At 44.2% G+C, this 16,381-nt stretch overlaps 2 protein-coding genes across 2 annotated transcripts; one reads left to right on the forward strand and one right to left on the reverse strand.

Moving 5' to 3' along the window:
• Positions 1 to 1,365: 1,365 nt before the first annotated feature.
• LOC118430799 (AT-rich interactive domain-containing protein 1B-like) lies at positions 1,366 to 4,708 on the reverse strand. Its single transcript, XM_035841822.1, has 3 exons — positions 4,115 to 4,708; positions 3,150 to 3,343; positions 1,366 to 2,847 (listed from the first exon to the last, which is right to left on the reverse strand). The coding sequence occupies exons 1-3, from the start codon at positions 4,706 to 4,708 to the stop codon at positions 2,604 to 2,606; spliced, it is 1,032 nt and encodes a 343-aa protein (XP_035697715.1). The 3' UTR covers positions 1,366 to 2,603.
• Positions 4,709 to 5,451: 743 nt separating this feature from the next.
• LOC118430800 (tripartite motif-containing protein 3-like) lies at positions 5,452 to 7,308 on the forward strand. Its single transcript, XM_035841823.1, has one exon. The coding sequence runs from the start codon at positions 5,452 to 5,454 to the stop codon at positions 7,306 to 7,308; it is 1,857 nt and encodes a 618-aa protein (XP_035697716.1).
• Positions 7,309 to 16,381: the final 9,073 nt, after the last annotated feature.

The following is a 16,381-nucleotide window of genomic DNA, read 5'->3' on the forward strand; positions in this document are numbered from 1 at the left end:
TGTGCAGGTCAGGCAAACAGGCAAAAAGCCGGTCTGCCTCCCCGTCTGTCCAATCGACATGAGAACCCCAAGTTCGGCATCACTTTCAGTTTTTGGACAGGTGTGCGAAAAAAAACAACACTTTTCTTTCCAGGCGTAGGAACGCTGCGGTGTCGTGTCAGGTCTATTCGCATCCTACCGAAGTTTCTCTGCCTCAAACGTCACTTTTACTTCCTCAGAGATCACTTTCACCTTTTTACAGGTGTACAACTTTCACTTTTCTTTCCAGGTGTACGAGCGCCGCGGGGTCACGTCAGGTCTGTTTTCCTCCTGCCGAACTTTCTCCGTCTCCAACTCCTACTGGGACTTCCCAACGTCTTGGACCCCCCACGACGTCGCCGTCGGCTCCTCCTCCTCAGAGGACGGAGATCACGTCGTCTACGTCACGGATATAAAAGAGAAAGTGGTGAGAAAGTTTTCTCCCAGCGGTGCTTACCTTGGCGTCTTCTCTTCGCAAATGGTGGACAGTCCCAGCAACATCGCCGTGGATAGCAGAAACGGTACTGTGGTTGTTACAGACAGGGAGAACCGCCAGATCGCCCTGTACAAGCCGGAAGGTGGGATGATAAGAAGTTTCACCGTGCCAGGTGTGCCCAAAGGTGTCACTGTAAGTCATAAGACTCACGACATTCTTGTCTCACTCGAAGGAGTCACCAAACCGGCTGTGTACACGTCAGAAGGACAGGTTATAGGAGAAAGTGAGGAACAAGAAACCACTGTCTCAGACTTTAAGACAGTGGATTTAGGAGACTTGTGTGCGGACGAGGAGGGGAACATTATCGTCGCCGACCGGAGAAACTCCAGAGTCGTGATGTTCGATCCCCAGAGACGGTTTGTCGGGACTCTGCTGTCCAGAGAAGACGGACTGAGCGAGCCTTGTGGGGTGGCCCTACTGTGCGACGGTGTTGCTGTGTCTGATTCGGCACAACATTGCCTGTTCTATGTACGCCCAGGAGTGAACAGTACCTTAATAAGGCCCAATGATCCCTGATTTTAGGATTGAAAAATAATGTGCGATGCAATCCTGAACGTTAACAGCTATAGCCTGGGTACCATCCGGATAGTAGTAAGGGCCGACAGTACAAGCGACCCAGTACAAAAAGGCCAGTGTACTATGAGCAAAAAGAAAGGTCCAGAGAGCCTGCTATGGAGGCTACGTTCTCTCTTGTGTTTATTATACACTATATACAGTCGCTTCTTTGCTATTCCGTAGCAGATGCGGACATAGGAGCGAATTTCTACCCGAGTGGTAGCCAGGTTAGAACAACTACTATTGTAGGACGCATTCTCTAATATAAACAAACTACGCACATAGGATGCAGTACATATACATGCAATTGTGTTTATTTGCTGGTAATAGCATACAACCAGACGAAAGGCAAATAAAGATTATTATCTACGCTGTATAAAATGTTGGTTGTGTCTAAAGGTTTGTAAGTTTCTTTTGCAACATACGGATTGTGTTAAGCACCATAGATATCAAGACAAATACAACTCAGTAACGAAGTCACCCATAAGAACAACACGTTTAGGGTATAAAGTCCCGGAAGTATACGGAAAGCTACCCTTGATACATTTGTCCACAGAACGCATCACACCAGTATAATACTTTAACATGCGAACTCAGAAAAAATACATATCCGACTGCCTCTCTCTCCCCTACTTTTTGTCTTATGGGGAACAATTGAGCTGTTCTCAATCATGATGTTTCTGACTTAAGAAGAGATGTTGTTACAGTTACAATTAGGTATCACACAAAAACTAAATGCACATGCAAGGGATAAAAATACATATAAAAAATACATATATAAAATACATGTACATCATATATTTAGTGGTGAAAAATAAATGTATATTATCTACAGAATAAAAAAAATGTGATAAAACAAAACAAAAAGACATTTGAGAACATCTTCTTGGGCCACAGGCCCACAGCTACAACTAAAACTTTTTTAAAAGTATGAAATTTGATGTGTCTTTACACTTGACACTCTCTGTAATGCATGCATCAACTGACTTGTTCTTTGAACACTCTTGTATACAAAATTGATTTTAAACTCACTGTTCGTGTTTTCTGTCACATGGTTGTGTGTAGAGAAAGCCCTTTGGTCATCTCTGTTATATTTTGAAGTACAGAAAAATTACAGTTTTTTAAGGCTTTTAAGAATATACAATACAATTTGACGATAAAATTCCCATTGTTTGTTTGTTTGTTGTGTCCCATAGAAAAGTATCTTGAACATGAACACCATATTTTCTACACTTTTCTGTGCATAGATGGCACTCAGAAAAATTCCATCCACAGATTAACACAAAATAAGCCAGTTAAAAGGTTCATGCATATGCAGATGCAATGTGGGTAGTATGTCAAAGCTGAGACGAAAAAAACAAACAAATCATATCTGTACACATAAAAAGCATGGTCTAGACAAGATCTGTTCACAAGTTATAGGGGCCTTTACCTTTGACATATTACCCACAACGCATCCTACTGCACATGCACAGTTTAAACAGTGAACAGGCCTATCATTTAAAAAAAAAACACTGGTTAGTTCCTCTGTGTCTCAGTTCTTCTCTTCTTTGGTGACTTCGTTGTATGAGGGGGGAGGGGCGATATCGGGCGCCCCCTGCCCTGGTGCGGTGCCGTAGGGAGGGTATCCCGTGGGGGGTGGCTGTCCGCCCGTGGGGGGTGGTGGGGCACCCGCAGAGGGGTACGGCGGCTGCCCAGGAGGGGGGTATCCCGTGGGTGGGGGGGCTGCTGCTGGGGGGTAGGGGGGCTGACCCGCCGGTGGGTACCCTGCAGGCATACTGTGATAGAACAGATGGAACAAAACATTAATGGCGCAACACTGAATAAAACATATCTCATTGCCAGATCTATTTTTGAAAAAAAAATTCACTTCAAAGTTTTAAGGCAATGGAAATAGCTCATTAGTTTAAACTGGCCGTCAGGAACTACAAGGTCTGATGTTCGAACACACACACACAGTATACTTTTGAAATGTATGAAATTAAATTTTAAGCACTACAATTGAAAAAATTACTGTTTTTGTCCCAGCCAAAAACAGGTCTTGTTACCACCCGCCATATGAAACAAATATAGTACTTACGACGTTGGGGGATATGCCGGGTAGGGTTGCGGGGGACCGGTGGGGTTGGGTACGGCCCCTGCCCCCGCGGTGGGGCCAATGACGGTGGTGGGGTGCATCATGACGGTCTGTCCCGCCGGGCCGGGCTGGGGTGCGCCGGCTGACGTCACCACCTGGACCATCGGCTGTCCACTTTGTCTGGCGGTCTCTGCCTCCTGTCGGTGGGTACACATGTGATGGTTACTCTCTTCACTCACTCGCTCACTCACTCGCTTACTTACTCACTCACTCACTCACTTACTCGCTCACTCACTCGCTTACTTACTCACTCACTCTCGCTCACTCGCTCGCTCACTCCCTCCCTCTCGCTCGCTCTCACTCACTCGCTCGCTTGCTCGCGCTCGCTCTCACGCACGCACGCTCGCTCTCACGCACGCACGCTCGCTCGCTCGCTCTCACTCACTCACTCAGGCACGCACGCAAGCACGCACACACGCACGCTCGCTCGCTCACTCATCACTCACTCATCACTCATCGCTCGCTCGCTCACTCATCACTGGCTTGCTTGCTCACTTACTCACTCTCTCACTCACTCTCTCACTCACTCACTCACAGACACACACACATACCGCTGTCTGGCTGTCTCTGCTTCCTGTGGGTGGGTTACACATGTGATGGTTACTCCCATCACTCACTCACTCACTCACTCACTCACTCACTCTAACACTCAACCACTCACTCACATCACTCACTCACATTCACTCACTCTCACTCACTCACTCTCTCTCACTCACTCTCTCTCACTCACTCACTCACACTAACTCACTCATTCACTCTCACACACACACTCACTCAAACAATTGTCAAGGCAAGAACTGTTCACAACTTAATCACCAAAAATTCCTGCTGCTGTACATGCATACTTTGAACCGCGAACGTGCTTATAATGAAATATGAAATAATAAGTTTTTAAGATTTTACCCCACCTGTTGGCGGCGCCGGTAGCAGACGCAGCCGACGGTGCAGAGCATGAAGCCGAGGCACAGGAAGATGGGTCCGATCACCAGCAGAGGGCTGAAGCCGAAGACGGGACTAGATGCCACCCCGGACGCTGTCATGCTGATACCGGCTATCAGGAAGAACGCAGCGAACAAGACGGGACAAGCTGCTGCCGCACCGGGGCTTGCTCCTCCGAACGCGGGGCCGGAGTAGAAACTCGTGCCGCCGCCGACTGCTGGCACGTGGTGCGGCGGGTGGTGGGAGTTGAACCCAGGACCTCCGATGCCATGATGACCGTGGTGTATTCCGTGGTGAAACCCGCCGCTGGCGTGGTGGCTATCGTGGCCGAACCCCGCGCCCGTGTCGGAACTGAAACCGCCTCCATCACCACAACTATTGAAACCCCCTCCACCGCTACTGAAACCCCCTCCACTGTCGCTGAAACCCCCTCCACTGTCGCTGAAACCCCCTCCACCGCTGAACCCCCCTCCGGTGTCGCCGAAACCCCCTCCACCACTACTGAAACCTCCCCCTCCATTGTCGCTGAAACCCCCTCCACCACCGCAAGAATCGTCCCCCATGGTCAATCAACCCCTGGAGAGTCGCTGAAATTTGAGAACTTCAGTCACGAGTTTTTCCTCGGAAACTGACACCCGCACTTTCAGTAGAGCAGAGTTGAGTAGAAGTGATAGCAGAAGTAGTAGTAGTAGTAGTAGTAGCAGTAGTAGCAGTAGTAGTAGTAGTAGATGTTGCAGTAGTAAAAGCAGACGTCCGACTGTTGTAGATCGTTGTAGCTTCCTCTGTTAGTAATCCTTCGTCCTGGTGTGACAGTGAAAGACTATGCGGCTACGCCCAGCCAGCGAAGTGGTCTTGACTCTTGCATCTTTAGAGCTTTAGAGTTTTAGAGCTACGCGTAGGTTGAAATCAAGCTCAATACTTTTCTACACCACTTATACCTTACGGTTTCAAGAAACGCTAAGAAATGGTTGATTTCAGAGCAAAATCCGGGGGGAAAACATCGCCAAAACTGTTGTTGTGCGTGATCTTGCCTGGAACCCGGAAATGCCTTGGTACGGGTCAAAGGTAAACATTGAATAGACGAAACCAAAATATTTATAGGGTCCGCAATTGCAATTTTAGTTTAAGATAAAGACTTGATAATACATTATTATAGTATAATTATAGTATAACAGTAGCTACCGTTATAACAAGTATATCTTTAGGGGCAATTACTCTCAAAAAGTATTGCATATCTGTTGTTCTGAACATTGTAACTCCTATCTATATTCCGCATATGGTATAGTCTATATAGTGCCAAAACATGATGGCCGCTCGGGAAAAGTTTCACATCGGCGAACCCGAAGAAGTGGACCTCCTAACGTGCCCGATATGCCTGGAGACGTTTGACTCCGACCAGCGCAAGCCGAGAAGCCTCCAGTGTCTTCACACCTTCTGTCACGGCTGTCTTCAAGACTTCTCCGCCAACAAACGGACCCTTGAGTGTCCAACATGCAGACACGAAACCGCCCTTCCCTCTCAAGGGGTCAAAGGTCTTCCGCACAATTTCTGGATTTCTAACATCGCCCAGGCCTCAAAACCGGCTTCTACAGCGAATGCTGACAGAAAAGACGGAGATATTTGTAGGATACACCCAGAAAAGGAGGTTATTTTCTTGTGTGACCGTTGTGATGTGCTTGTGTGTGGCGAATGCGTAGCGTCCACCCATAGGGGCCACCCGATGACTCTTGTGTCGGACGTTTTGCAACAGAAAACAGCAGAGGTTGAAAATGTCGTGCGAGCCTGCCAGAAGCACGCCATGCAGTGTGTGGAAGCCATAGAGACGGTGGAAAAAGTAGAATCTGATCTTGACTCCCAAAGAGGCGAAATCGTTGCAAAAATCATAGAAACGAGGGAGGCCACAATCGCCAACATCGATGCCAAAGAAAGGGAGCTTCGACACGAAGTGGAACAGAAACATGCGGACAAGTCGCAGGGATTCGCTGGCTGTAAGCAGAGACTTATACAGATAATGGATCAGTTAGTGAATGGTATTCACTTAGCTGGCGAGGCTATGGAAAAGAAAGACATACAAGCCATGATGGCCATTACAACATCACTAGAATCAGCTCTACTAGTAGACACTAGGAAGGCCTTAGCTGCTGTGCCATTGTCAGATGACGTTTCTATCGGACTGAAATTCGTGCCGTCGGAAACAGTGTATGGAAACATTCAGTTGGGAAGATTGAAGCTGTCAACAGACACAAAAGATGACGGAGACGAAAGGCGAAGAAAACAGGACAAAGAGAAAGACCAGGGAAACAAAAACAACGTGCCAAAAGAGGTAGACTTCACTGTCCACCGGATTGGTAGAACAGGAGGTAGGGACGGCGAGTTTAAAACGCCACAGGGCGTGTGTACCTCGGGCTCGTGCTGTTTTGTAGTGGACAGTGGAAACAAGCGTGTCCAGGCTCTCGAAAGCGGTGGCCTAACTGGCGGGCTGTTCGCCTCCTGTCGAAGCTTCTCCATCGGTTGGTCGTTCTGGGATCTGCTCATGCTGAGCCAGTCGTCATGGCAACCTCACGACGTTGCCAATAGCAACGATTCCGTGTACGTGACGGACGTCCAGCACAACGTGATACGGCAATTCTCGACAAACGGGAACTACTGTGGTCAGTTTGGGCGGGACATGGTTGCCAAACCGAGGTACATTGCAGTAGATCCAAACGACAATGCTGTGATCGTCGCCGACAAGGACGTTAGAGAAGTTGGTATATACCTATCGAGTGGTGCCTCCTACAACAAGTTCTCTATCGTAGGTGCACCCGCGGGAATTAGCGTGGACAAGAAGGGACAGATAATCATCTCTATGGAGGGTAGCTCCAACTTGTCTGTGTACTCTCGCGACGGACAGCTGATCCGTATGACGTATACAGAAGTAGGGGCGATGCCGTGTAGGAGCTGTACCGACCAGGTAGGGAACGTGGTGGTTGTGGACAGCCGTCTGAAGCGCGTGCTCCTTCTGGAGTCAGGAAGAAGAGCGCATGCGCGGGTGTTGCTGTCTGAGGAACACGGGCTGCGCGCGCCGTGGGGGGTCGCCGTGGTGCATGACGGGATTCTTGTGTCGGACTCCGAACAGAACTGCCTGTTCTATGTGCGACGGAAAATACCTGCTGGTGTTTGAGATAATGATATCATATCATCGTCACTATACTGTGAATGCAGAAATGTTCGCAGTGGATTAATGTTCGCGGTTTTCGCGGTGAAATTGTCACCGCGAAAACTTAAAACCACCGCGAACATTTTTCTATTATAGTAATAGACTGCAGTCTATGGTATTACCGCTAACTTAAATCCACCGCGAAAAGTCCTTTTTCCCGCTACCGCGAAATTAAATCCACGCGAACTTAAGTGCATTTACAGTACATATATCTTTTTTGTTCAGTACAGACCCGGTGTGTTACACCATAAGGCGGTTTATTGCGTATACAATACAACCAAAACATTTCTATGCTAGCACATCATGTATGCAAGTTTACATGCGATGGCACCATGCTAGCCTCCGAACAAACTGTCTGTTCTACTTGCAACGGAAAATACCGACCGACGTTTGAGAGAAGAGTACTGTAAAAAAATCGCATTTCACGACGCCGCATCACCGCAGAATCATAACACAGTCAATATGCGTTTTAGTATTGCTGTTGTCGACATTTGCAGACGCAGAGTTAGATCGAACGTTTTTAAAGTTAAAAACTGACCCATTTCTAATCGATAGTGTTCTGTTTTGGAAGGAACGGCCTCAAATTTCAGAGGTTGCTTTGACAATGGCTTTGTACATATACATGCAATTTCAAATGTGACGTTTTTAAATAAGGGAATGCTGTGATATATTTCCCCTCCGAGTGTTTTCAGAACATGAGACAGGCTGTATAGATTTCAAATGATGCACACGTAGATGAAAAGATGTATTGAGTTAAACGTTGTGGATGCTTACTGACAATCTCAAGAGTCAAATGATATCTAAATTACAGAATGCTGTATATATTACCCCCCCCCCCCAAAAGTGTATACAATAGCTATATACATAAGGCTGTATATGATTCAAACGATGTACATATAATGAACATAGATTGGGTGAACCATTGTTGACATTTATACTGACTTTGTGTCGATGATGCCAGCGTTACAGGTGAACAGGTGCGTCCTGATCCCGGAGTCTTTCATGAACCGCGTCAGAACCGGTGGGAAGTTGAACCTTAACAAGAAAACAAAAATAAAATCCAAAAGTTTCATCAAGTACAAGATTGTTAAGTTGAGTTTGACGTAATAGATTCTCTACACGAGTTTCTTGATTCATTTGGTACACATGCATATGTATTACGTAATTTCTACCTAGATGTTTTTTTCTATGCAAATTGACATCCAATCTTCAGCTTTAGCAGCTGGCCTTAAAGGCGCTGGCGTTGGTCGCTGTTCAAAGTGGTCAAACTTCATAAACTTCATTGACAAAGCTGAGGATCTTCTATGCAAAATCGTTTTAATGCAAAATATTTAGACAGGTTGTAAAGGCACTTATCCTTCTCTCCAGGTGTGATTTTTGACATTTTTTGCCGCTGGTAGTCAAAACAATGTCCATTGTTGGATATTGCAATGTTTTGAAACGAAAGCATTATCAACAAAATTGTGATAACAGTTATATTCCAAGATCTACGATTAAAAAAGATATATGAATAGTTACCATTTATACTTCTATTTGTGCATTCAGTAATAACTATATAATGATAGAAGTAACTTGCTGCTCAACAATTTTTATGATACGATATATGGCAACTTTCACAACAACTCAATACAGTTCTAGTACAAAAAAATAAAGAAAATTTTGTTAACTTTGAAGTTGTTTTGGTTTGTTTATCCCTACCTACCTGATGACGAAATCAGCCTGGTTGATTCTGTGCCCACAGCCACTGTTGACGAGGATCCCGCTGTTTCCCACTATACTGCACTGGTTGTACCGGGTAGTGGCAAACGGCATTTCCTACAGGTAATATAGATAAATTTATTGATAAATTGATAAAGAAGTAAGGAAGAACGAGGAACACAAATGATAGAAAGGAAGAAAAGAAATAAGCATGTCGTCGTTTGAAGTTACCAATGCAAAGGCATTTCATAAGATGCCGTGTTTTGTGTTTGGTGTTTGGTTACAGTCATGGTTTTCTGGAAGTTGCAATTCAGGTCCCACATGTTCAAGCAAAGAACTCAAATTCAAATATGGACAGCCAAGGACGTTATATCAGTCCTTGGGACAGCTGTACAGCTTATTGGCTGAGTGGTAGGGACAAGTCTATTGTTAAAACGAAAGACGAGATGACAGAAAACAATTGCCAAAACGAAACAGCTGGGTTTCGTCCTGGGGTATGAGTGTATGACTTGCCTTTGGTTGGTACTTGAACAATCTCTCTGGGACGTAGAAAGTCTTGTAATTGGAGTGTGCGAATCTGACGCTAGTGTTCGCCGGCGTGTTCCGTTGGGTGAGTACCAGCCACTCCCGGGTGTGGGTGGAATCTTCCAGCTCTGTCCTAGTGGCAGAGGAAGCAAGAGGGGAAATTTTATGTCCTCTGGACGCTATTCTAGTTGTATATTCAAACCAGGTAATAAGATAGGGTGAATCACATGCCCCCATCCTATATACAGCCAGGATCATAGAGAATAACACACAACAGAAGGAGGAGACAGACAGAGGAGATGGCGATAGCAGACGCGAGGATGCTAGGGAGATGGATATAAAAAAAATCATCACTCAGTCACTTAGAAGCATAGCTCCGTCGATCAGTGGAGGACCTCCCAATAACGTAACACTACCCCATACCTAACATGTGAGATGTCTTCTACACTGGAGCGGAGGGATACTTGATTTGGACAAGCTACGCTTCGGTTAGCGGAGAGTATGGGAGCCACGGAAAACTAACGGATGTCGCAGAGGCTATAACTGGCACTTCAATGCAAAATCGTTGAAAAGAACTTTGCGAAAGTTTCTCTGTAAAAATAACCAAAAAAAACAAAACATAATCTCCAAACAGGATCCGACTGAGTCCAGTATCTAAGCGTCCGAAAATAATTTCACCAGGTCTGTAGAATATAGGATATATGAGAATGCTTTTACACAGCCTGCTTTGTCCTCCCATTGCTTACGTTTCGGTGTCTCCCGGTCATCTTCCTTAGAGCTGCTGACTGGAGTCCTGCTTCTCGCCGCTATACAATGTATGTAGGCTATAATGTAGCCCATATAGGTGGTGCTTTTATGGCGGGAACACAATCCTAAACGTGGCTAATTTTGTACCCCCCCCCCCCCCGTTCAGGTTCAGTTCAATACTAGGAATGACTTTGGCCAGTAGCCTTATTTATTTAATCATTACATGACATACCTTATTTGCTCCACAGCGGGTCCGTTGAAAGCCCATGGTCGAGAGTCGATCTTGTCCAATATACGAAGCAGTTCCTCTGGAGGGCGATGGGCGGCGCTATTTGCGCCCAAGCCGCTACCGTTGTGAAAGACGGGATCGTCCAATATCTCCCTGACGAAGGGGTCCAGTTGTAGCGCAGGGGGTGTTGTGACGTGAACCCTGGGACACACCCGAATCAGAAATGGTACCGTCCACGGATGAATGGAGGAGAAGACAAAACGTGCTCACGTGTATAGGGGAACATAGAGGTATATGAAACTACATACAGAATTCCGAGTTCTCCTGTGTGTGTGTGTGTGTGTGTGTGTGTGTCTGTGTGTGTGTGTATTCGCCCCTTACACCAAATAGGCCTATGGCTATGCTATTGGAATTAGCAATCAACTCTCATATTTACAGACCCTCACAGACCTTCACTGTAGCTGATCAGGCCGCACACACATGTGGTTCAATTTGTTGTCGCTGTTATAATCGACTATTACTATTTGCCCGCAAGTTCCTCCAAAACATCGTCATACCTTTGAGTCCGGTTTCCTGATCTGTCTTTAGCAGCATCGCCGTCTCCAAGGAACCTTACATCGTGTCCACTTCCGGACAGCCTGAAGTACGCCCACAGCCCACCGAGCACGGATAACGTCATCACGAGCACGGTCTGTGATTGGTGGCGACGGAACATCTTCATCGCTGGACGTGCATGGTCAGGGCTGGGTGTAGGAAGTTATTTAAGACTAGGGCAACATTTCCAAACCGGTGCACGCGTGCGGCTGTGGTGTGCGGGAACGAAAAATGATGTAAAACACAAAGTTACACACAAAATGTAAAAAAAAAGACAAATAGTAATCATGAGTATAATCGTTATGTTTCTCTTGAAAGCAAAACTTTATTATTTGTTCCACAGTTCAAACTGTCAGTTTGGAAATGTGACCTTGGCATGAAGAAGTTTACCTTAATGGAATTTTTTAAAGCCACAATACTTCTTTACGTAGCTTGGGGTAGTGAAATGCGTTAGCCAGGCGCAGCGGTACCTGGTCACTTGCTTGCTTACATGCTTACACAGAGGGTTCTGTTGGCCAGGAGAGAGGGGAATGTTAAACTTAGCATGGACTCAGTCTCTCCTGGCCAAATATTTCCCCTTTTGCGAATTTTACGATCCTTAACCCCATAAGAAGGTGGAGGCTTTACAACTTTGTGCGTTACGGTTACTCCTAAAAGCCAGCTTATCGGCTACCGGAAACGATGAAAACAAAACCAACAACAAACAGACCGTGACAGAGTCAACGACCAGCGTTTACTCTGTTTACGGTACAGTATTGCTAACTCTTCCCTGAGAATCACACACATTCGGTGGCCCGTATACCAAGACTGGAAACGTACATGTATTACGGTAACTTTACAACATATATGCTATATAATCGCATTTCACGTCAAAAGCAAGCGTTTCAAGAATACCATTAAGTTCCCACTCCTATATAAACACATATTCCATGCTTCCCTAGTCAAACATGGTCTGCATGCAACACGGCACAACATACTTAGAATCCTATCGTAAAGCACAATAAAATGACACCTACTTTAGTACCGTCTCAAAACAAAGATCAGACGCACCTGTCCTACTTGTACCTGTAGTGTCGGTAGGCAACGCGTCTTTATGATTTCTAACGCTACCAGGTAAGAAATCTGCCCACCTGTAACCCCTAGTAACCCGTACCAGCGGTCTCTATGCGCGAGATTACACGGGGCGCTGAGCACAACCTGCCCGGCGAGTTGGGTACAGGTCGCCCGGGGCGTTCTGTGGTAAAGATGCCATTGATTGCAGTTAGCCTAAACTAGAATGGACAGAAATAATCATGCCTATAGCTTCAGCTATACTACTGTTTTACTCACGTCGAGTATTGTGTACCATTCGACTGACAGTTTTGAATCAAGGCGAAGGAGGGTTTGTTATTCTTTCTTACAAAGATTAATGTCCTCCAATAACACTATTGTCAAGCACTTGCTATCTTCAGACATGTACTACAGAAACACTTTTTTCCGCAACTGCTATGGCTTATTGTACAGATAGATGTTTTAATGTACTAGTATATGTATCTTTTGTGTACCTATGGGTTTTGCACCTGGAATAAAGAATAAAGAAAGAAAGTATCTTGATCGTTAATTGATAACATCGATATCAACTCTCGTAAGTCCATCAGGTGTCACAAAGCTGCCACATAAAATGTTACAGAGGCCTTCTCAATATTGTTTTGAACACCCAAATATCTGAAGTGTATAAACCTCAGGATTACTGCCGCTGCATTGGTACTTCTCTTTTGATTTTATTTGACATCATTGCCTCATGCGGTTCTCAAATGTACTGCAGCCTCCAAGGCTTGTGGTAGTTAATACTAGTTATGGAGACTTTACTTTTCATTAGTTATAAAATTAAGAAGAAAATGAAAACATGTTTAAAACTTTTTGAAAATTAAAAATGATGATATAGACAAAAATGGGGAAGATGTGGAAAAAATTAGATCTATAGTTCATGCATAGACTAGTTCTTTAATTTTTGTCTGTTGAAATTTAGTTTTTTTTTATTTAACTTACACATTTAGTTGATTTGTAAGATCTTTTCATTTTTTGTTTACAGTTTTTGTTTACTACTAGGGTGAACAACTTGCCAGAAGAGGTATGTAAGACGGGATCGAAAAAGAGGTAGACGATGTTAACGACTCAAGTTCCAATCTCTGTTTGGAGATTGTGTGAAGGGAAGGAAGATCCAAGCAGCTGACGTTTAAAAAAATCTAAGACAGCTAACACATATCCCTTCTGGAACGACCACAGACAAGATAAGAACGGTAAACTTTCCTGTCTATCTGGATGTCACTACATTGAGATAACGCCTCCGGCACAGCTTGTAAAATAAATGAGACGTCATACCCATTCATCCGAAAGCTGAACAGGCGCTAAGTGATGCTTATTTTCATTTGTCATAGAATTAAGAAAAAGAAAAAAAAACACGTTTAAAACTTTTTGAAAAGTAAAAAAGAAGATGATATAGACAAAAATGGGGAAGATGTGGAAAAACTAGTTCTTTTTTTTTCATTTAACTTACACATTTAGTTGATTTGTAAGATCTTTTCATTTTTTTGTTTACAATTTTTGTTTACTATTTTTGTCTTCTCATGACTTAACTTAGAGACAGCCAATGTTTGTTGCAACATTAATCTGTAGCATTTTGTACTTGTAGCATTTTTCAAAGCACTGTTGGTTAAGGTTTGTCATACCTTGTCATTGCTTCAGTTTACTTACAGACAAATGAAAGCAACTTTAATGTTCTTTTAACATTAATGTGTAGCATTTTGTAAAATGTAGCATTTTCCTGTTTTGTTAGTTTGGTTGACAGTGTTGCCATTTTGTTCATTAAAGTTCACTGATGTTCACCACGCTACTTGAATGAGCCTCTGTCAGTACCCCCTGTGTAAAACAATGCCAGCTGTTGCAGGGCTCGAAATACTTTGAAAATTACCTGCACCAGACAAATTTTACCTGCGCCACTCTGAATTTAGGAATTATGAATCATACCAAAATTGTTCAGGAACCATAATTGCTATTTTTGTTTTGTCTAATACATTATAGGTGGTTACAGTCAATGCAGCTACATGTAATAACAATCCATATACACCTACATCATAGGACATTATGTATAAACCCCAGTTTATGGACCAGTGCATGTTAGGTGCAGGGAGACGCCAGAAATACCTGCACAGCTCCAATTTTAACTGCACTAACCTGCATATGCAGGTGATATTTCGAGCCCTGTGTTGGTGTTTTTCATACCCATGGTTCTAACTAACATCGGTACATGGTCTTGGTTACCAAACACTGGTGTTGAAAGTCTACCATGTGCGGTCACTTTCGTGGTGCGAGTTTTGAAGTCGGATTTGGAGCGAGGCTAGAACCGACTTTTTTTATTGCATACCCGTAACACATCAGGTTTGTAGTGAAGAGTAGCCTCTACCAGGCTCCGCGGATCGGTGGTCTAATTGTAGAAATTCGACAAAGAGTCAATAGTACGCCAGGAGAGTCAGCCGGTCAGAGGAGGAATTTTTTTTTTTTTTTTGTCTGAGCAGCTTTATTATGTGAATTTGTGTGATTTCAGTCAGCCCTTTTCCAATGTACATAAATGAATTGCAGAAATGTTAGCCAGGTGCTTAGACAAGTATGATTATCATCGCATTTGCTTGAAATTAAATTTGCTTGAAATGAAAACTTTGCCTAACAAAATAATCAAATTTTTCAGGGGGGGGGGCGCACCGTTACATGTATCTCCAAATATGATAATAAAGGAATTTAGGTAACACTCTATAGAAGTTTCTACTTTCAACCAATTTTTTACATCATTCCAAAATGATACTACATGCGGACACTCCCAGAAAATATGAACATAGGATTCTACATCGTCATGACAGAAAGAACAAGAGCTAGAGTCTATTAATTTCCATATATGTAGAATTTTGTTACAAGGTAAAAATTTATTGATTAATCAGAGGAGGTACTGTTAATGCATTTAAGTTCGCGGGGATTTAATTTTGCGTTAGCGGGAAGAAGAACTTTTCGCGGTGGTTTTAAGTTCGCGGCGGCACTATGCACGGTAATCTCTTACTGCCATGGAAAAATGTTTGCGGTGGTTTTAAATTCGCGGTGAAGTGGCCAGCGCGAAAACCGCGAACATTAAACCACCGCGAACATTTCTGCATTTACAGTATTTCCTCACCGTTGGTAGAAGTGAAGAATACAAGCTGCATACCCGGGAAGATTTATTCACAGGAACCGGGACGGACTCCTAATCTCTTCGATAAATGTGGTGTATTCTTTTACGTGCTCTAGGTGTGGCTGTCCCCAAATACGGGACCTATTCGAGAGTCGGCCCAAGCCGAAGCTAGGTACTCATGTACACCTGAGTGAAGTGAGCAAGGTTGCCCCAAGGGTATAAGGTCGACGCAGTCGTAAGCATTTTTTTTTTCGTTCGTGCAAACAGCCCGGCCGGGCCCCGGTTTGGAAATGTGATCATGGCATAAAGATTGTGAAGGTCGTTTTTAACAATAGCTACAATATCATTCTTAAGATAAGGTCTGAAGACTTCATACCTGTAATAAATAAACAAATGAAAAATGTATTTTGGTACAAAAAATGATCAACTGATAAAATGTATGCAAATGAGGACATTAGAAACTTTTATATCTCTCGAAAAGTTGATCATTATTATTTGATGAGGGTATTAGTTTGGGAAATTCTAGCATTTTATATATTTCTTTCAAAAGGAAATAAGTCCTATCAAGGAGGTTAATGCTTTTTAAACTCATTGGTCCTATGAAGAACATGTGACTTTGGTTACCCGACCAACCCAAGCAAAAACCTGTCCACTTTAGCCTCGGGGTGGGCCGGTATTGTTCACCGCCAGCAAAGGACATAGAATTTGCGATTTGACGTTCCGGACCGTGTGATAACTTCCGTATCACACAGGTTCTAAAGTTGTATCACACAGGCCTCCTTCGAGTAAATCGAACTATTTCGCACGGACCGAATACGGCACGGTTGAAGATTCGAATATCGGATTCGGACCTTAGAATTGCTGTTTTTTGAGGACATAACATTTTCTCAACTTCTGGTACATTTCGCATCGAAATATGTGTTTTCTCAGGTGGGTATGACATAAATAAAACACAACTTGTATTCTGCATCACCCTTGGTCCCAGCCCTACCGCGGGTCGGATCACCCTCCGGCCTTCGGGCGATCCGCCCCGCGGTCGGCCTGGTACC

Source organism: Branchiostoma floridae, chromosome 14 (genome assembly GCF_000003815.2).
Source record: "Branchiostoma floridae strain S238N-H82 chromosome 14, Bfl_VNyyK, whole genome shotgun sequence".
Classification (NCBI taxonomy): domain Eukaryota; kingdom Metazoa; phylum Chordata; class Leptocardii; order Amphioxiformes; family Branchiostomatidae; genus Branchiostoma; species Branchiostoma floridae.